The following is a 22469-nucleotide window of genomic DNA, read 5'->3' on the forward strand; positions in this document are numbered from 1 at the left end:
CATAGTTCTACCATGTAAGGTTATCTTCATCTGTTAGTGTTCAGAAGATAAATTTTACTCTTTGTTGTCTTAAAATTTCTATTTATTGACTTTTTTGTGTCTAACAAAATTTTTCTGATTAGGAAAATGATATATACTAATTGTTAAAAGAAAGGAACCAAAAAAAAAAGCATAGGATGAAACAAGAATCTCGTTATCCAGAGCCTATCTCCACTGACTTGTTGGTGTACATCCTTTAGTGAGTACGTGTGGGTGCATACACGTGCACATAGGAGTTCTCTTAAAGAAAATAAGGTCCTACTGTACATTCTTTTTTGTAATTTGCATTTCTCATTTACTGTGTTGAACATTTCCCATGTCTTTAAGTCTTCTACCATCATTGATATTTTTCAGTTAAGCTTATTATTTTTTGGAATAACTATTCACTTGATTAAAAAATAAAAAAAGATTGCACAGTGGTTATGTAGTGGAAAGTCTCACTTTTACTCTACCTGTTTTGTAATTTTCTTCCCTCATACAATGTATCTTTCTTCCCAATTACTAATGTATCTTTTCAGAAATAATTCTTGCATATATCAACTGTGTGTGCATATGTAATTTCCCTTTCCCATTATTTTTGTTACCCATGTAGTAGCATAAGTAGCATTTTGTCACCCATGTGGTAGCATTTTGTATCCTGTTTTTTAGTTTGTTTAGTCGTTTAAATTCATATCATAAATAGCTTTGTTGTTCTTTTTTTAAATAGAATTAAATAATGTATACGTTTTAAATAAATGTATGAAATTAATAATGTTTTATTAAATAAATGTATCATATTTTATCTAATCCATCCAATTTTTTGTGGGGGGTGCTTTACCACTAAGCTACATCCCAGCCCTTTTTTATGTTTTTATTTAGAGACAGGTCTCATTCAATTTCTTAGGATTTTGTTATGTTGTTGAGGCTGGCCTTAAACTTGTAATCCTCCTGCCTCAGCCTTCGGAGCCACTGGGATTATGGGTGTGCACCTCCATGCCCAGCTGATCCATCCTTTCTGTGGTATATATATATACAATGGAATATTACTCAGCTATAAAGAATAATAAAATTATGGCATTTGCAGGCAAATGGATGAAATTGGAGAATATCATGCTACGTGAGATAAGCCAATCTCAAAAAACCAAAGGACGAATGATCTCGCTGATAAGTGGATGATGACACATAATGGGGGGTGAGAGGGGGGCAAGACTGGAGGAAGGAGGGACTGTATAGAGGGAAAAGAGGGGTGGGAGGGGTGGGGGGGAGGAAAAAATAATAGAATGAATCAAATATCATTACCCTATGTAAATATATGATTACACAAATGGTATGGTGTTACTCCATGTACAAACAGAAACAACATGTATCCCATTTGTTTACAATAAAAATAAATTAAAATTTTTAAAAATGCTGTGGAAGTAAGGAGAAGATACTCGTCAAAGGGCACAAGCTTTCAGTTATTGATTCTTGCTTTTATTTCTTGTGCTATGGGAGTCCTGTTGAGGAAGTCTGATCCTAAGCCAACAAGTTGAAGATTTGGACCTACTTTTTCTTCTATAAGATGCAGGGTCTCTGGTCTGATTCCAAGGTCCTTGATCCATTGTGAGTTGATTTTTGTGCAGGGTGAGAGATAGGAGTTTAGTTTCATTCTGTTGCATATGGATTTCCAGTTTTCCCAGCACCATTTGTTGAAGAGCTCTCTTTTCTCCATTGCATATTTTTGACACCTTTGTCTAGTATGAGAAAATTGTATTTATTTGGGTTTGTGTCCGTGTCCTCTATTCTGTACCATTGATCTACCTGTCTATTTTGGTGCCAATACCATGCCATTTTTGTTACTATTGCTTTGTAGTATAGTTGAAGTTCTGTTATTGCGATACCCCGTTTCATTCTTCCTGCTAAGAATTGCTTTAGCTATTCTGGGTTTCTTATTCTTCCAGATCTTCCACAGCATTTTTAATGATTACGTGGGCTATAGTCTTGGAGACCTACTGAAGCTTATTTAATGATAGTAATGATACCTTGTTCTTGACATTTAAGGTTACTTCAAATTTCTAGTTGTTACAAAAATACTATAAATATTAATAGGAAATATCACTGCAGATAAATTTTGGTGCCTGTTGTTTTTATCCTTGAGTTCTCAAGATACCAAGGGAATCCTAGGAGGGAAACTTACTGGTTCAAAGGAGTACAAAATGTATGTTCTGAAAAGGACATTCTTGAACCTTGCTGTTTCTGTGAAGATTCCTGGAGAGTCTACTTTCAGATGTTCTCATCTTACTGCTCCAGCATTTCTGCCTTGGTGGTTATGTCACTTGGGAGAAGAAGTCACATGTGTGTTCAATATGGATCACATTTTTTTTGGAATGCCCTTGTACAAAAAGTCTTTCAGACTTTTTGAAGTTGTGAAATTTTTTTGAGACCGGGTCTCACTGTATTGCCCAGGCTGGTCTGGTCTTAAACTCATGGGATCAAATAATCCTCTTGTCTCAGATTTCCAAGTAGCTGTGACTAGAGGGATATGCTGCCACACCTGGATTAAGTTGTGGAGTGTATATATATAAAATGTTAAAAATAACGACCTTCAATCAGTTGGTATCGTTTAAAAAATTTATATGCAAAGCTATGTGTGGTGGTGCATGCCTGTAATTCCAGCTACTCAGGAGGCCAAGGAAGGATAATTGGAGTTCAGCCTGGGCAACTTAGTGAGACCCTGCCTCAAAATAAAATAATAATGAGCACTGAGAATATAGCTCAGTGGTAGAGTGCTTGCCTAGTATGTGTGAGGCCCTGAGTTCAATCCCCAGCACTAAAAAAGCAAAATTATATCTGATAGCCAAGTATTCATGAAATATTTCTTTCTTTGTTACATACCCTTACTCAGATTAAATTGTTAACTACTATCTAGTCATTTCTCTATTTTCCCTCCTCTGTATTGTATAAAGTGTACACATGCTCTTTGTTTTGACAATTTTTCACTTTTGAAGAGTATATAATGCTTAATGCTATAACTATTTCTGAATAACATGTTATTTTAGTCAGATATTTCACTACTGTGATCAAAAGACCTGACAAGAACAATTAAAGGAGAAAAAGTTTATTTGAATGTCATGGTTTCAGAAGTCTCAGCCCATAAATAGTTGTCTCCATTCCTTGGGGCTTGAGGTGAGGCAGAACATCACGGTTGAATAATGTGGCAGAGGAAATCAGAACAGGAAATGGCCACCAAGAAGCAGGTTGGGGAGAGAGGGGGAGAGAGAGTCAGAGCTAGGGAGTGAGTGTGCACACACTCCACTCAACAAGGACAAAACATATACCCCAAACACATGCCCCCAGGGACCCGCCTCCTCCAGCCATTCCCTACCTGCCTACAGTTACTATCCAGTGGATTAACACATAGGTTAGGTTAAGATTCTTCGTAACCCAATCATTTTACCTCTTTCATAAGCTTTTGGAGAACACCTCACAATTCAACTATAACAGATGTCAGTCATGTATACGTGCTGCCCACATTGTATGCTAGGCAAAGGCATAATACTGAAAGAACATAAGGCAGTATTATGTTGTATTGCAGATTTCTGTATTGTAGGTATTAAAAATTTAACTTGTTTTTCTGTATAGGTGATTCTACCTGTGGGCAGAGGGCTATCTATCACAGTTTGGGACTGACTGGAATTCCTATAATCAATGTCAACAATAACTGTTCCACTGGTTCTACTGCTTTGTTTATGGCACGGCAACTGATTCAGGGAGGTAAGAAGTGCTTATTTGTCTAGTGTACTTGAATAAGTGTGAGGTTATTGCATGGTTAATTATTTCTCCATATTATAATCATTTCTCCATATTATAATTGCTTTATAATGTATTTCTTTTTTGATAGAAAAATTCCTTAATCAAAACAAGTTTACACATTTGACACTTATGGCTTAACTAGAATAAATCTAAGTTAAAACTGTTAGGACAAAACAGATGACTGGTATATATAATGTAAAAGAGTTCCCTCAAAACAGAGTCTTAGCTCCATTGTAAGACTTCTAAAGAGCAAAAGTTCAATTATCCAAATAATTCAAATTTTTATGTAGGGACAAAAATAATTATCAAGAGATCAAAACTTAGAACACACGTTACAAACACTCGTACTAAGTCATTTTTCCATATTCATACACTTTCAAAACCTATCTACCTACCTATTGAAAACCACCAACTGACTAAGATTTAAAATATCTTAGAAATGCTATCCTTTAGTTAACAGACCATTAAATTTTGTGTTAAAAATATGGAATGCTTCTGAATTTGCATGTCATCTTTGTGCAGGGGCCATGCTAATCTTCTCTGTATCGTTCCAATTTTAGTATATGTGCTGTCAAAGTGAGCACTATAATATATTTCTTTAAAAAAGCATTATTAAGATATTATTCGCATACCATAAAATTCACCCTTTTGAATCATACAATTCAGTGTTTTTTATTATATTCATAGAATTGTGCAACCATCATCACTATCTAATTTTAGAACATTATCACTCAAAAAAACCCCTGAGATGGGTGTGGTGCTGTGCACTTGTAATCCCAGGTACTTGGGAAGATGAGGGGAGGATCGCAGATTGGAGGCCAGCCTGGGCAATTTGGCAAGACCCTGTCTCGAAATAAAAAATAAAAAGGGTTGGGGACAAATTAAAGTGCTTATCTTGCATGTGCAAGGGCCTGGGTTAAATCCTTAGAACAGAGAAAAAAAATGAAAGAAACTCTGTACCCATTAGCATTTATTCCTCATTTCCCTTTCCCCTCAGCTCCTTGCAAACACTAATCCACTTTATCTCTGTTGGTGAACCTATTCTGAATGTTTATATGAACAGAATCATATAATACATGGCCTTTTATGGCTTCTTTCACATAGCATGATGTTTTAATTCATGTTATAGAATATGAGAGCATTTCATTTCTTTTTTATGGCCAAATAATATTCCTTTGTATGGCTATACCATATTTTATCTATTACTTTATCAGTTAGTGGACATTGTTGTTTCTGTACTTTTTGCTGTTATGGATAACATTGCTATAAAAAATTTCTAAATTTGTACCACAACTTACAGAAGCCCTTTCTCAAAATAAGAAGGGTTGAGGACATAGCTCAGTGGAGAGCACTTGCTTGGTGTGAGAGGCATGTGTGAGGCTCTGGATTCAACACCAGTACTGCCAAGAAACAAAAAAAAAGAATGAATAAATAAATAAATGTAAAGCAAAAGAAAGAAAAATAATAAGGAAGGGGAACAAGGGATACTAGTTTCATCAAACAGTAAGATACAAAACTCCAAGAATTAAAACACCGAATAGTAGAGCATAATCAACGATCAAGTTGGTGGAACAGAATAGAGAGCTTAATAAAAGACTCTAGAATATTTGGAAACGTAGAATATGATGTGTGTCCATGAGAACTGAGAACATATAGACATACACACAAATCATACACAAAGTCAGGTGTGGTTACACACGCCTGTAATCCCTGTTACTCAGGAGGCTTGCCTCAAATTTACAATGCTCTTGCCTCAGCCTCCTTGAGTAACTGGGATTACAGGTATGCTATCTGGCTTTATCTTCTGTTTTTTAAAGAAAAAATTCAGCAATTTTGTCATGTTTTGCTTTTCAGTTGAAGTGTAACATTATTTTTAGATGTCCCCTCCCTCAAAAAACAATTCTGTTGAGATTTTGATTTTGATTCTTTTAAATTTTTAATTAAAATTTCAATTTAAATTAACACCTTTGAAAAATTCAGGATTAGTTTTTTATATTGTTTTTCATTGAAACATATTTCCACATTAATCAATTTTTTTTCTTTTTTTGTGTGGTGATGCTGGGATAGAACCCACATCCTTGCACATGCTAGTCAAGTGCACTGCTGCTGAGCTACATCCCTAACTTTTATGTTTATCTTATGACAGAGTCTCTTTAGGTTGCCCAACTGGCTTGGAACTTGTGATTCTCTTGCCTTAGGTTCCTTAGTAGCTGGATTACGAGTGTGCACCACCATGCCTGCTGATCAAAATTTTTATTAGCATATTGAGACACAAGGGGAAGAATTAGAATTTCTTTTTGAGTAATTTTTCTTCTTATCTAGAAGCATGTAAGAATTTTCTATGTAATTTTTCACTTATTAAGAATTTTGTGGAATTATATATTTTTGCATTTTATATAAATTGTTATATTTAATGTTATTTTGTTGGGTATATGGAAATTGCATTTTCAAAATAATTACATTTTTCTTTAAGGTATGGCAGATTGTGCCTTGGCTCTTGGCTTTGAGAAGATGTGTAAGAGAGGTCTTGAAACAAAAGTGAGTCTCACTTGTTATTTTGAGAAAACTTTGCCCATTTATCATAAATAGTCTCTTAGTAAGAAATATAAAACATTTTTTCACAGTGATACAGCCCCAAAGCTGAAAGATGATACCATACATATACACATAAATCTTGGTATTTTAGAACATAAAATAAATAAAGTGCTGGAGATAGGACTCCATGCTTAAATATCTCTGAGTTTAATCCCCAGTGCCCTCCCCGCAAAAAAAGGTGTGGTAGGTTATTTGAGTTTTCTCTGCAATTATTAAGAAGACTAGGTGATTTTTGTCTCTAATTCTATTGATGTGGTGAAATACATTTATTGATTTTCATATGTTAAACTGTCCTTGCACCCTGGAATAAAACAAACTTGGTCAGTATGTATAATCTTAATATATTGTTGAATATGGTTTGCTAATATTTTATTAGGGATTTTTGCATCTAAGTTCATCAGGGATTTTGATCTGTTGCTTTCTTTCCTTGATGCGTCCTTCTCTCATTTTGGTATCAGGATGATAGTGGTTTCATAGAATCAATTTGGAAAGTTAAAGTTCCACCCCTGTCTATTTCATGAAATAATTTGAGTAACATTGGTATTAGTTCTTCTTTAAAGTTCTGGTAGAATTCAGCTGAGAATCTCTCTGGTTCTGGGCTTTTATTTGTTGGAAGGCTTTTTATTACTGCTCATGCTAGTTATTGATCTGTTTAAGTTTTCCGTGTCCTCTTGATTCAATTTTGAGAGGTCATATGTGTCTAGAAATGTATCCATTTCTTCTGGGTTTTCCAATTTACTGAACTTTAAGTTTTCAAAGTAGTATCTTTGATCGTCTGGATTTCTCTGATGTCTGTGGTGATTTCTCCTTTTTCATCTCTAATTTTATTAATTTGGGTTTTTTTTCCTTTCTTTTGGTTAGTTTGGCTAAGAGTTTATCAATCTTATTCATCTTTTCAAAGCTCCAACTCTGTCTCATTGATCATTTGTATTATTTATTCTCTATTTCATTGATTTTAATCCTGATCTTAAGTGCTTCCTTCCTTTTACTGGCTTTGGAATTTTATTTATTTATTTGTTTATTGGTAATGTGAACCTTGGGGCACTTTACCACTGAGCTACGTCCCCAACCCTTTTTACATTTTTATTTTTAGATAGGGTCTCGCTGAGTTGTTTAGGGCCTTGCTAAGTTGCTGAGGCTGGTCTTGAACTTGAGATCATTTTGCCTTAGTCTCCCAAGTCACCTGGATTATAGGCATGTGCCACTGTACCTGGAATTGGTCTTGTTTTTCAAGGACCTCAAGATGCATCATCAGACTGGCTCATCATCCACCGACATTATCCTGGTAACCTTCCTTGCCGTCATGCAGTACCTGAACTCTAAGACCTACAAGCTAGGAAGGTGGCGTCACCAAGGAAAGCTGCCAGCACCGGTCCTCGTGTCGCCATGTGGGAGGTGATGGCTTCTTGTGTGACCTCCGTGCTGCTTGAGTGTCTGCAGGCTTTCAGTGATCACGTGGACACAGCGATTTTGTTGGGTTTCAGGGTGAGCGGCCTGCTGTAGGGCAGCTGAACTAGCACCAAAGAGCTCTTCCTGGACAGGATCGAGAAGGTCTGTATTGGCAACAGAGGACTGTAAAGTGTATTTACTCTCTTGAAAAAGAATGAGTTTGTTGACTGACAACTTGGTGAAAGGAAAAATTACAGCATTGAACATAGAACAGAACTTTGAAGGTGTTCTTCATGGAAGCCTGAAGATACATTGAACATCAACACATGGAAACTCCACTTTGAAAATGCTAGAATGTCCATCCCAAATGTCCTTGGAGAAGTTGGAGTCAGATTTAAGACAATTGCTCATGCTGACATCGAACTTGACATCCTCCTCTCTCAGCCGGCTTGGAATGCCAGGACATTCGGCTCTCTGTCCTTCCTTCTGCAAAGGCGTGGCATGAATAGGTGATGGTGTTGAAGAAGTGGAACGTTGTTCTCCTGCACCGCTGCCAAATGTCAAGCCTGTAGTAGGACACATCTGTTCGTCTCAAAGTGGAGGGGGAGCATTCGTGAAGGATCTTCGAGGAAAACCATGGAATAGGAGGGAGTCCCAGAGACCCTTCCAATGAGACACCTCTCTCTCTCTCTCTCTCTCTCTCTCTCTCTCTCTCTCTCTCTCTCTCCCTCTCCCCCTCTCCCTCTCCCTCCCTCCCTCCCCCCCCCCCCCCCTTTTCCTTTTCCTTTTCTCCCCACTCTTTTCTTCTGGGAAACGGGACCCCCCCCCCCCCCCCGAATTTAAATAAAGAATAACAAACAGCGAAAAAAAAAAGATGCATCATCAGGTTGTTTATTTGGGGTCTTTCTGGTTTTAATAGGTAAGTACTCATTTTTATAAACTTTCCTTTTAGAACTGCCTTCATAGTATTCAGAGGTTCTGGTATATTATATCACTATTCTTGTTTGAGTCTAAGAATTTTTAAATTTTTCCCTTGATTTCTTCCCTCATCCATCATTTGAAAGTGTATTGTACAATCTCCATGAGCTTATATAGTTCCTATAGGGTATTTTTTTTTTTTTTTGTGGTGTTGATGCAAGAAATATATATATTTAATTTGCTAAAAGTTGTTTTGCGGCCTAAGATATGGTCTGTTTTTAGAGAAGGGTCCATGAGCAGCTAGAAGAAAGCAAATTTGGCTGTTGGATGAAGTATTCTATGATGCCTATTAAATTAATTTGATTTATATATTTTTTAGGTCTAACAAGTCTTTACTGAGTCTGTGTCTGGGTGACGTATCTATCATTGACATGGATGTGTTGAAATCTACAAGAATTGTTGTTTTAGGGTCTATATGAGTCTTGTGTTTTTTGTAATTAGTTGCACCAACATTTGGGGCATAAATATTTACCATTGTTATATCTTCTTGTTGAATTGATTCCTTTATTAGTATGAAGTGGTCTTTTTTGTCTCTTCTGATTAATTTTGGTTTGAAGTTTGCTTTGTTTGGGGCTTCCATTTGCATATTACATCAGTTTCCATACTTTCACTTTTAGTCTTCAACCTTCAACCTGTGTCTGTCTTTGCCTGTAAGGCAAGTCTCCTGCAAATAGCATATAGTTAGATTTGGTTTTTAAATCCATTCTATTTTTTTTTTTTTTCATGGTGCTGGGAATCGAACCCATGGCCTTAATCTTGCAAGGCAAGCAGTTTACCAACTGAGCTATCTCCCCAGCCCTGTCTATGTCTTTTAACTGGAGAATTGAGACCATTTGTATTCAATATTATTATAATATTAATATTATAATATTAATTTCTGCCATCTTGATTTATTTCTAATGCTTAATTTGGCCCTGTTTCTCATTTGCTTAGCTACTCTTCAAATGAAATTTGTTCCTTCGCGAGCTCTGAGGTTCCCCCCCCCACTTTCTGTATGTCGTATTTCAGAAAGTATTTTCTGTAGTGCTGGCTTAATAGTCATTAGTTTCTGCTTATCTTGGAACATTTTAATTTATTCTTTTGCTAGTTTTGTTGGATACAGCAACCTAGATTTACAATTATTTTCTTTCAGGGCTTGGAACACATCATTCCAAGCCCATGTGGACTTTAGAACTCATGCCAAGAAATTAGAAATAATTCTGATTGACTTGCCTTTAAATCTGACCTGATGTTTTTCTCTTGAGGCTTTAAAAATTATACCCTTGTTTTATATGTTTGGCATTTTAATTATAATGTGTCTTGGGGAGGTTGTTTTTGTGATCTTGACTATTTGAGGTTCTGAATGTATCCTATATCTGAATGTCCATCTCATTCTCAAGGTTTGGAAATTTTGTTTTTATTTTCTGAAAGAGGTTATTTATGACTTTAGCCTGCCTCTCACAACCCTTTTTGATTCTGATGATTCTTAAATTTGGTCTCTTAATATCCCAGAGTTCTTGTATATTGTGGTTATAGTTACTTAATTTTTCTTCAATAGAGTTTGAATGTTTAAAACTGACCTGTTTATCGTGGAACTCTGAGATTCTTCATTTAGCATGGGCTATTTAGAGAAACTTTCAATTGAACATTCTATTTGATTTATTGTGTCTTTCATTTTCAATATTTGTTTATCTCTTCTTCATCATCTCTGTCTCCATATTGAAGTTCTCATTTATGTACTATACTAACTTCCTTAATTTATTGAGTTGTTTTCTGTGTTCTCTTGAATTCATTCATAATTTTCATGATCATTCCTTTGAATTCTTTGTATGGTATTTCATTCACTTTAATATCTTTAGAGTTGGTTGCTGGTGACTTATGAGGCATTATATTATCTTGTTTTTTCATATTTTATGTATTCCTGTTGGATTCATGCATCTGTTCAGATGATTTCTCTTCTATTCTTATCTGGGGGCCTTCTTATGACAGCCATGTCTTATTAAAGTGTTCTGGGATATCAGGTTGTTGTTAATTTTTCAATATATTTCCAAATGGGTTTAGTAGTATAGTTTCCCCATTAGCTCTTTGGTGGTGATGAATGTGTTTGATACAGTGTCTATTGTGTTAGAGCTTGAGGATTCCACTTTCCCTGTAGGTCTCAAAAGAGTGGGGTCCTTCTTGTCAATCTGAAAGTAGTATTGTATACAGAATGGTATGTGGGCCATAACCTCTGTGATTGCCTTCACATATATTCTAAAGAGGCATGGGGGGTGATCTAGATTAAGTTCTCTTGGAGGTGTGATGTCCACAGTCTTTGTGCTAATCTCTGTTTTTGCTGTGGAAATGGCTGTCCCTGAGTAGACCTGAGAATCCCCATCCTTGGCATTACTAATTGGGGCTTGACTTAGTTTATGGTTTTGTTTCTTCCATTCTTTGTATTAAAGTACCATTGAGGGCTGGGGATATAGCTCAGTTGATAGAGTGTTTGCCTTGCAAACACAAGGCCCTGGGTTCAATCCCCAGTACTGCAAAAAAAAAAAAAAAAAAAAAAAAAAAGAAAAGAAAAAAAAAAAGTACCATTGAAGTTTGAGTGTGGAGACTGGGGCTGTGGCTCAGTGGTAGAGTACCTGGCATGTGTGAGGCCCTGGGTTTGATCCCCATCATTGCAAAACAGAACAAACAAACAGACAAACAAAATCCCAGAAACAAAGAACCTTGAGTGTGGTTAGTTTGTGTATGGAGCAAGATGAACTATCTCTTGGCTAGGTTTAGCTCAGCAGCAGAATCTCTATCCTTTGAACTTGTAGTGTCCTGGTAGATTCCTAGTATGTCACAGAAAAGGGAAAAACAAACATTAGCAACAACAGAAGCAAATAATATACAGCATTAAAACAAATACCTGGTGCCTACTATAACATCTATAGCACTGATTACCACAAAACCAGGAATGGTGGTGCCAGCAATTGCCAACAGCAATAAATAAATAAATAAATAAATAGCCATGAATTAGATTTGACAGTAAACAGCAGGTATCAACCAACTACTCCATCTGTAGTACTTACTGCAATAACATGAATGGTGGGAACAGGAATTATATAAACCAAATAGTTCTAAAAGATGGCAAAAATACTGTCTGTTAAGAGAAAATAAGGGCTGGGGAGATAGCTCAGTTGGTAGAGTGCTTGCAACAAGGCCCTGGGTTCAATCCCCAGCACCGCAAAAAAAAAAAAAAAAAAAGAGAAAGAAAATAAAATGTGATATGAAGGTAAAATAAAGTTTAAGTATTCAAAGTGTGAATGAAGAGCAGAAAGCCGAAGAGATGTAGGAGGTGATGGTTATAAAGATGGAAGAGCAAAAATAAAAGGAACAAAGTGGAGAGAGAAAGAGAACAGGAGAATGTGGCTATTAGAGGGAGAAGGAGAGAAAGAGAAATAAGAGAAACAAAAAATAAAAAGCAAATAAAGAAAACAAAAATAGCAATTATAAAACATGCAAAAAATGAGAAAAAAGAAACACATACACATACATATATTCATGAACCAATCAGCACAGAAAGAACACACACACACACAAAGAGAAAAACAGATTTGTAATGAAAAATGAAGGAATTGTCTCCACTAAGGTGGTCAAAACTGAGGAGGAATGATCATTGCCTTTGTCTGACTGTCTTTCCTGTTTCTTGGGCTGTGTACCCCTTAGAACAAGGGGTGGGGTGTTTTAGATTCTTGCTCTTTCTGTGTTGCTCACTGAACTGCCAGCTGGAGTGATCTAAAATTGAAGATTGTTAAAATAGTTTTCTAGTTCCCCTTCTCCCCTGTCTAAGATGGAACAGAATGAGAAGTACTTTCAGTTAGAGTTTTGTGTGGACAGACCAGATCAATGTACTCCCAGGTGGGACTGCTAGAGAGTTCTAAGTGGAGAGTTCTGGTAGCTGGGAATTAGGTCTCTTCAGGTCTTTGGGACTTTGCTGGGCTGTATCTGCTCCGGAGAGATTAGATTAGTGTACCCCAAGAGCCAGGCAGATGTTGATTTCTGCTGGGAGTCTGGATTTCAGGATCCTCCTGAGAACCCTAAGAGTGGAGGAGCCACAGGACTCATACACTCTGCTGCCCACTAATGCAGCCTTCCCAGGCTCATTCATTCCCTGACTGTAATCACACTCATCTCTCCAGTATCCTGATCCTCTTAAGCAAGTCATGTGAGCTGTCAGACTCAAAAGGAAAGCAGGTACACTCCCCTCTGTACCTCTGACTTGAATCCCCTGGATATAATTTCTGGCCTATTTCAATCATGTTCTGCCAGGTACACCATAGACCACATGGTAGGCACTACATGGTAGGACAGTATGGTGATATTGCTATGATCTCCTGGGCTCCTATAGGAGCAAGCTGAAGCATGGCCTCCTCAAGATGGTTCCCTGCTTCAGCCCTCTGCTTGCCAGTTGAGAAAAGACAGCACCCTTCACACACCAGTTCACTGTGCAGCCTCTGGATCAGTTAAGTTCCAACTGCTTTTCTGTTCTGTGTTTTTCCATTTCATATGTGTCTCTGTGCTGTCCTTCCCCTCTGTGGTGAAGCAGTGCTGCTACTGCTGCTGCAACCAGCTTGGCAGCAATCTGCTCTTGTTTTTTGTTCAGTGCACCCAAATTTCTGAAGAGCCTCTGATACTGAATTTCAGTGAATTCCCCTTTTCATCCATCTCACTGAGAAGCAGAACTCCTGCTGCTTGAATCCTGAGCCACACACACAGCAACTAGAAATGCAGCCTTCCTCTAATCTGCCATCTCTCAATACTCTACTAATCAACCTCTTAAAATGTGGTTACTGAGGGACTAAATTTTCAATTTTATTAATTTACATTAATACTCAGTTATTAGCAAATTTTAAAATATGTTTGGGATAACTTGGGACTGTGAATCTCCTTTTACAACTACAGATTTCATAAAATCAAAATATAGATCAAATACTTCTGATAAAAATTTGCATCCAAGTTGAGATGTATTGTAAGAATATAATACACAGAGGATCTCACTTAGTATGAGAAAAGAATGTAAAATGTCTCAATTTTTATATTGATTACATATCAAAATTAGCACATTTAAGATCCTTCTATTCTTGTCCAAACTCCTTATATTTGTTAGTTCTGTTTTTACATTAACAAAGTTTAGAATATGTTCTTTGTAACCATAATTCCTATGATTAATCTTTTACTTTATATTTAAATGGCCCAGATTTTCACTTAACTGCTGTTTTTTTTTTTTTTTTCTTTTTTTCCCTCCTTCCATCTTTCCTTTCCTTTCTTTTCTTTTCTCTTCTTTTCTTTCATTCTTATCTGGGGATCAAACCTAGGCCCTCAAGCATGTTAGCTAAGCTAGACCCTAGCCAGGGCAACTTAGGGAAATCCTGTCTCAAAATTTAAAAAAACAAATAAATAAATGAAAAAGGCTGGGATTTAGCTCACTGTAAAGCACCTCTGGGTTCAGTCCTCAGTACCAAAAAAACAAAAAATAAAAATATAAAAGGGGTAGGGAAGTAACTCAGTGTTAGAGTGCCCCTGGGTTCAATCCCCCATGATGCATCAAAACAAAACAAAACAAAGCAAAACAAAACAGAACGCATGGGCACTTTTATACATATATTTTTGTGTACATTATTAGTTATTTCTAGGATATATTCCTGAAAGTAGAATGACTGAGTCAAAGGTATATGCATTTTTAAGACTTTTGATTCTTATTACCAGAAAGATTATAGGACTTCAAGTTTTCACTGGGAGTATATGAAAGTATATGTGTTGTTTTTTCCCCCATACCCTCCTCAAAGATGCAGTTTTTAATCTTTGAAAATTTATTAGTTGAAATATGTGTTACAATTTAATTCTAGAACTTTTTTGACATCCTTAAAAGAAACTATATATATATTAGCAGTCCTTCCCCTTTCTTGCCCACTCCTAACCCTGCTTTAGGCAACTGCTAATCTCTTCTGTCTTCATGAAGTTGCCTATTCTAGATATTACACTTAAATGGAATCATATACCATGTATGATGACCTTTTGTGTCTGGCTCCTTTTCTTAGTTTTCAGGGCTCATCTGTGTTGTAGTGTATATCAGTACTATGTTCTTTTTTATTACTGAATAATATTCCATTGTCAGTTTATACCTGTTTGTTTATTCATTTATCAGTTGATACACACTTAAGTTGCTTCCACTTTTTAACTTTTGAGAATAGTGCTGCTATGTATATTCATAATAAGATTTTGTTTATGGAGATAGGTTTTCAGTTCTCTTGGGTATACATCTAGGAGTGAAATTGCTGGTCAAATTATAACTCTTCATTTAAAATCCAGTAAATTACCAAGCAGTTATTAATTTGCATGGATTGCCATACAAGACACTATAGACTAAGTGGCTTAAACACCAGAAATTTATTTTTTACAACTCTGAAGACTGGGGAATTCTAAGACCATAGTGCCAGCTGATTCATTTCTTTGTGAGGAATGACTTGCAGTCAGCTTACAGATAGTTGCCTTCTTGCTGTGTCTTCATTTGGCTTTTACTGGATGCTCAGTTTTCTTAGAAAGAGATATTTTTCTTCCTCTTCTTGAAAACTGCTGAGTCTATGGATTAAGACCCCAAATTTATTACCCCATTAAACTTTACTTCCTAAAAGCTCTATGTCCAAATACAGTCACAGTGAGGATAGGGCATCCTTGTATGAAATTGGGAGAGACACAACTCAGTCCACAGTAATAGGGGCTCCAATTTTGCCACATCTTGCCAACACCTGTTCTTAGTCTTTTTTTTTTTTTTTTTGGTACTAGGATTGAACTCAGGGATGCTTAACCACTGCACCACATCCCCAGCCCTTTTTATTTTGAGACAGGATCTCACTAAAGTTACTTAGGTCCTCACTAAGTTGTTGAGGCTGGCCTTGAACTTACAATCCTCCTGAGTCACTGAGATTACAGCTGTGCACCACTGTGCCTGACTTGTTTGTCTTTTTGATTATAGCTCTCTAGAGGTGTGAAGTGGTATCTCCTTGTGGTTTTGATTTATATTTCCCTAATTGACTGATGTTGAGCATCTTTGTGTGTTCTCAGTGATCAGTGTTTATCTTCTTTAGAGAAATGGCTATTCAAATTCTTTGTCCATTTTAAAATTAGGGTATATGTTTTTATTGAGTTGTAAAAGTTCTTTATACATTCTAGGTGCAAACTCCTTATAAGATAATTTGTAAATATTCTCCCTATTCATTGAGTTGTATTTTCACTTTCTCAATGTTGTCCTTTGATGCCAGAGATTTTTAATTTTGATGAAGTTCAATTTATATTATTAATATTTGTTGTTATTGTTAGGTGGTACTGGGGATTGAACCCAGGGGCATTCTACCACTGAGCTACATTTCAGCCATTTATTTATTTAAATTTTGAGACAAGGTGTAAGTTGCCCAGACTGACTGTACTTGTGATCCTCCTGCCTCAGCCTCCTGATTATCTTTTAGTTGTTATTGCTGTGCTTTCAGTGTCATAGCTAAGATAATCCTTTGACAAATCCAAGGTCATAAAAATTTATTCATGTCTTCTTCTAAGAGTCTTGTAGTTTTAGCTGTTACAGTTAGATCTTTGTTCCTTCTGAGTTTTTTTTTTTTTTATAAGGTGTGAAGTAGGGCTCCAATTTCATTGGGACAATCTGGATATTTTTTATTTTACTTTTTTTTTTTTTTGCCTAATTATTATTGATAGAACTTCAAGTTGGGTAGAAGTGGTAAGAACAGAAATTCTTGTCTTGTTTCTGACCTTATAAGATCTTATAAATCTTTTTATCATTAAACATATTCCCTGTGAATTAAAAACTTTTTCTTTCTTTTTTATTTTTTTGCCATGCTGAATATTGAACCCAGGGCCTTGTACATGGTAGGCAAGTGCTTTACTACTGAACCACATTCCCAGTCCTGCCTGTGGATTTTAGGTAGATGCCTTTTATTAGGTTGAAGAAGTTACCTTTTCCTGCTTCTTGTTTTTATCTTATTTTATTTTATTTAGTCTTTGTAATGTAAGTGTTTTTTTTTTATTATTAAGTGCTTTTCTGTGTCTATTGAGGTGATTGTGTGGTGTTTGTCCTCTATTCTGTTGATATGGAGTATTACATTACTTGATTTGCAGATGTTAAATGAATCTTTCACTCCTAGGATAAATTCCACTTAATGTGGGGTTTCAGCCCACATTTCTATATGTTGCTGCTTTCAATTTGCTAGTATTTTGTTGAGGCTTTTTTTCCCTCTATATTCATCAGAGATATTGGTCTGTAGTTTTCTTGTAATGATTGTTCTTTTTTAATATTCTTCATGCCAATGGGTGTATAGTGCATTTTATTGTGAATTTAATTTGCATTTTCCTAATATTTAATGGTGTCTTGTGTTTATTTGCTATCTGTTTATCTTCTTTGGTGAATTTAGTAGTTGTTCAATTTTTTTGCCCACTTAATGTTGTGTTGTAATCTAGTTCTTTCTAAGTATGTTTTATATTTTCTCTCTTACCCTTTTATTTCCCTTTTCCCACCAGTTATTAAAGTCTTGATTTTTTTAAAGCAGTTTTAGGTTTACAGAAAAATCATCAGGATATAATCTTCTCTACCTAGATATCCTACCTCTGCCACATCTTGCTTTCATATTAGCAACATCCTTCCCCAGAGTAATATATTTGTTACAGTGTATGAACCTACATTGATATGTCATCACCCAAAGTCCATAGCTTACCCTTGGTGTTGTATGGCTTATGGGTTTGACAAATGTACACTCACATGTATCCATTATGGTATGTACATAGTAGTCTCTCTGCCCTAAAAATGCTCTGTGCTACACCTATGTATTCTTCCTCTTCCTGGTAATCACTGATACTTGTACGATCTCCATAAATTTACCTTTTCCAGAATGTTATATGTGTGGAATCATACAGTATGTAACTTTTTCAGATTGGCTTTTGCTTAGTAATATGCATTTAAGGTTCCTCTATGTCTTTTCATGGCCTGGTAGCTCATTTCATCCTTCCTTCCCACCTCCCTCCCTATCTTTCTCTTCCTTTTTCTCTTTCTTCTCTATCTGTCCTTTTCTTGTGGTACTGGGGATTTAGTCCAAGGCCTCATGCATGCTAGGCAAGCACTCTACCACTGAGCTATACCCCACCTTATTTCCTTTCAGTATTACATAGTATTCTGTTGTTTGGATGTATCATCTTTTATCTATCACCTACTGATGGGCATCTTGGTTGCTTTCAGATTTTGGCATCTATGAGTAAAGCTGCTATAAACATCTACATGTAGGTTTTTTGTGGACATGTTCCTTTGGGTAAAAACAAGGAATGTAATTGTTGGATGGTATGGTAAGAGTATGTTTGTTGTGTAAAAAACTGCTAAACTGTCTTTCAAAGTGGCTGTATCATTTTGGATTCCCACCAGCAAAGAATGAGAATATTTGTTGTATCAAATCTTCATCAGTTTGGTATTAGTCTTTTAGATTTTGGCTATTCTGATAGGTGTGTAGTGTGTCTTGTTTTAATTTGTGTTTCTCTGAGGACATATGAAGTTAAGTGTCTTTTCATATAATTGTCATCTGTATCTTCTCTCATGAGGTGTCTATTAAGGTGTTTAGACTGTTTTAATTGAGTTTTTTCATTTTCCCTCTCTCTCTCTCTCTCCTCTCTCTTTCTCTTTTTTCCTTCTTTCTTTCTTCTTCTTCTTTTTTTTTTTTTTTTTTTTTTTTTTGTACCAGGGATTGAACCCAGGGGCACTTAACCATCACATTCCCAGTCCTCTTTTAAGTATTTTCTTCAGAGACAGGGCCTTACTGAGTTGCTATCGCCTCACTAAATTGCTGAGGCTGGCTTTGAACTTTTGATCCTCCTGCCTCAGCCTCCTGAGCCACGGGGATTACAGATGTGTGCCACCACACATGGCAATTTATTTCTTTTTGTTAATTGTTAGGCATTCTTTGCATATTTTGAATAATCTCTGCCGGTTAAGTTGACTTTTTATATCTTTTCAGTTTCATACAGTTATCAACATGGTTGGTTTTCAGTGAGTAGTTAGCTAAAACTTGTGCCTACTGGTTTGTACCAGTGTGCAAGATCTTACTATACACATCTACCATCTTTGCTTTCATTCATATCTGTTGATTCAGAATTATCTATAGTGGGAGTATATATACCATAAAATCATCATATGCTTTTCCTCCTTTCTCCCAGTGAGCCTGTTAGTAAACATTTACTAGGACATCATTGATTTTTTTTTTTTTTTCTGTCCCTTTTGGTACCAGAGAACCCAGGGGTGCTTAACTACAGGGCCACAGCCACATCCCAACCATTTTTATTTTTTATTTTGAGATAGGATGTTGCTAAATTGCTTAGGGCCTTGCTAAGTTGCTGAGGCTAGCTTTGAACTTGAGATCCTCCTGCCTCAGCCTCCTGAGCTGCTGGAATTATGGTGAGAGCCACTACACTTGGCAACATCATTGATTTTTTTTTTTTTTTTTTAGCAATCAGAATATAATGTAATTTTAAAAGGAACATATGCTTTAATCATTTCTAGTTTCTTTGCCACCAAAGCTCACGAGTCAGCATAATAATATTCCCAATAATATTATTGAAAAAATTGTAAAAATTCATATAATTATTTCCATAAAGACCCAAAGGGGATTCTTCATTGAAATTCTTCCTGAAAGCAATAAAAGATTGTCTCTTTAACATGACAAAAGGCAACTGTTGAAAACCAAAAGTCAATATTACACTTAATGGAGAAGTGTGAATTATTCCTCTATAAGACAGGAATAAGACAAGGACATATTATTTCTCTTATTTATCTTGGTTCTAAAAATTCTGACAAAGCTATCTGAGAAGAGAAAGAAAGATATACACAAAGAAAGGGAAGGAGTAAAACTATCATATTTTGGAAATGAAGTGAAAATCACTTCCAAATTACTAGAGATAATAACTGAATGCATCATAAAAAACAAGATGCGACACTAATTCAGGAGATTTTTCATTTTTATGATAATGCTTCTTTCATCTTTGTTATTTCTCCCCACTTTTTTTTGCCTCTTCTTTAGTAAAACTTCATAATTTTTTTAAAATTTATTTTTATTGTAAACAAATGGGATACATGTTGTTTCTGTTTGTACACGGAGTAACAGCATACCATTTGTGTAATCATACATTTACATAGGGTAATGATGTTTGATTCATTCTGTTATTTTTTCCTCCCCCCCACCCCTCCCACCCCTCTTTTCCTTATATACAGTCCCTCCTTCCTCCAGTCTTGCTCCCCTCCCACCCCCCATTATGTGTCATCATCCACTTATCAGCGAGATCATTCATCCTTTGGTTTTTTGAGATTGGCATAGCTCACTTAGCATGATATTCTCCAATTTCATCCATTTGCCTGCAAATGCCATAATTTTATCATTTTTTATAGCTGAGTAATATTCCATTGTATATATATATATATATATACCACAGTTTCTTTATCCATTCATCAATTGAAGGACATCTAGGTTGGTTCCACAACCTGGCTATTGTGAATTGAGCAGCTATGAACATTGATGTGGCTGTATCTGTAGTATGCTGATTTTAAGTCCTTTGGGTATAGGCTGAAGAATGGGATAGCTGGGTCAAATGGTGGGTCCATTCCAAGCTTTCTGAGGAATCTCCACACTGCTTTCCAGAGTGGCTGCACTAATTTGCAGCCTCACCAGCAATGTATGAGTGTACGTTATCCCCCACATTCTCTCCAACACCTATTGTTGCTTGTATTCTTTTTTTTAAATTTATTTTTATTGTAAACAAATGGGATACATGTTGTTTCTGTTTGTACATGGAGTAACAGCATACCATTTGCATATTCATATATTTACATAGGGTAATGATGTTTGATTCATTCCATTATTTTTTTCCTTCCCCCCCACCCCTCCCACCCCTCTTTTCCTTATATACAGTCCCTCCTTCCTCCAGTCTTGCTCCCCTCCCACCCCCAATTAAGTGTCATCATCCGCTTATCGGTGAGATCATTCCTCTTTTGGATTTTTGAGATTGGCTTATCTCACTTAACATGATATTTTCCAATTTCATCCATTTGCCTGCAAATGCCATAATTTTATTATTCTTTACAGCTGAGTAATATTCCATTGTATATATATATACCACAGTTTCTTTATCCATTCATCAATTGAAGGACATGTAGGATGGTTCCACAACCTGCTATTGTGAATTGGGCTGCTATGAACATTGATGTGGCTGTATCTCTGTAGTATGCTGATTTTAAGTCCTTTGGGTATAGGCCGAGGAGTGGGATAGCTGGGTCAAATGGTAGGTCCATTCCAAGTTTTCTAAGGAATCTCCACACTGCTTTCCAGAGTGGCTGCACTAATTTGCAGTCCTACCAGCAATGTATGAGTGTACCTTTTTCCCCACATCCTCGCTAACACCTATTGTTGCTTGTATTCTTGATAATCGCCATTCTAATTGTGGTGAGATGGAATCTTAGTGTAGTTTTGATTTGCATTTCTCTTATTACTAAAGATGGTGAACATTTTTTCATATATCTGTTGATTGCTTGTACATCTTCTTCTGTGAAGTGTCTGTTCATTTCCTTAGCCCATTTGTTGATTGGGTTATTTGTATTCTTGGTGTAGAGTTTTTTGAGTTCTTTATAGATTCTGGAAATTAGTGCTCTATCTGAAGTATGAGTGGCAAAGATTTTCTCCCACTCTGTAGGCTCTCTCTTCGCATTGCTGATAGTTTCCTTTGCTGAGAGAAAGCTATTTAGTTTGAATGTATCCCAGTTATTGATTCTTGCTTTTATTTCTTGTGCTATGGGAGTCCTGTTAAGGAAGTCTGATCCTAAGCCAACAAGGTGAAGATTTGGACCTACTTTTTCTTCTATAAGATGCAGGGTCTCTGGTCTGATTTCAAGGTCCTTGATCCATTGTGAGTTGATTTTTGTGCAGGGTGAGAGATAAGGGTTTAGTTTCATTCTGCTGCATATGGATTTCCAGTTTTCCCAGCACCATTTGTTGAAGAGCTCTCTTTTCTCCATTGCATATTTTTGACACCTTTGTCTAGTATGAGAAAATTGTATTTATTTGGGTTTGTGTCCGTGTCCTCTATTTTGTACCATTGGTCTACCTGTCTATTTTGGTGCCAATACCATGCTGTTTTTGTTACTATTGCTTTGTAATATAGTTGAAGTTCTGGTATTGTGATACCCCCTGTTTCATTCTTCCTGCTAAGGATTGCTTTAGCTATTCTGGGTTTCTTATTCTTCCAGATGAATTTCATGATTGCTTGCTCTATTTCTGTAAGGTACATCATGGGGATTTTAATTGGAATTGCATTGAATCTGTATAGCACTTTTGGTAGTATGGCCATTTTGACAATATAATTCTGCCTATCCAAGAACATGGGAGATCTTTCCATCTTCTACAGTCTTCCTCAATTTCTTTCTTCAATGTTTTGTAGTTTTCATTGTAGAGATCTTTTACCTCTTTGGTTAGATTGATTCCCAAGTATTTTATTTTTTTTGAGGCTATTGCAAATGGAGTTGTTTTCCTCATTTCCCTTTCAGATGTTTCATTGCTTGTGTATAAAAATGCTGTAGATTTATGCGTGTTGATTTTGTAGCCTGCTATTTTGCTGAATTCATTGATGAGGTCTAGAAGTTTTCTGGAGGAGTGTTT

The 22469-nt window shown here is 36.1% G+C and overlaps 1 protein-coding gene across 4 annotated transcripts in view; it reads left to right on the forward strand.

The window, feature by feature from the left end:
- The window catches only part of SCP2 (sterol carrier protein 2), a 124682-nt gene that overhangs the window by 16642 nt on the left and 85571 nt on the right, over positions 1–22469 (forward strand). For all 4 annotated transcript variants that reach the window (XM_079142202.1, XM_079142203.1, XM_079142204.1 and 1 more), the window contains 2 exons: positions 3640–3771; positions 6284–6348. In XM_079142202.1, coding sequence (XP_078998328.1) covers positions 3640–3771; positions 6284–6348 — 197 coding nt within the window. The remainder of the gene's footprint in view (positions 1–3639; positions 3772–6283; positions 6349–22469) is intronic.

Source organism: Sciurus vulgaris, assembly GCF_902686455.1.
Source record: "Sciurus vulgaris genome assembly, chromosome: 1".
NCBI classification, from domain to species: domain Eukaryota; kingdom Metazoa; phylum Chordata; class Mammalia; order Rodentia; family Sciuridae; genus Sciurus; species Sciurus vulgaris.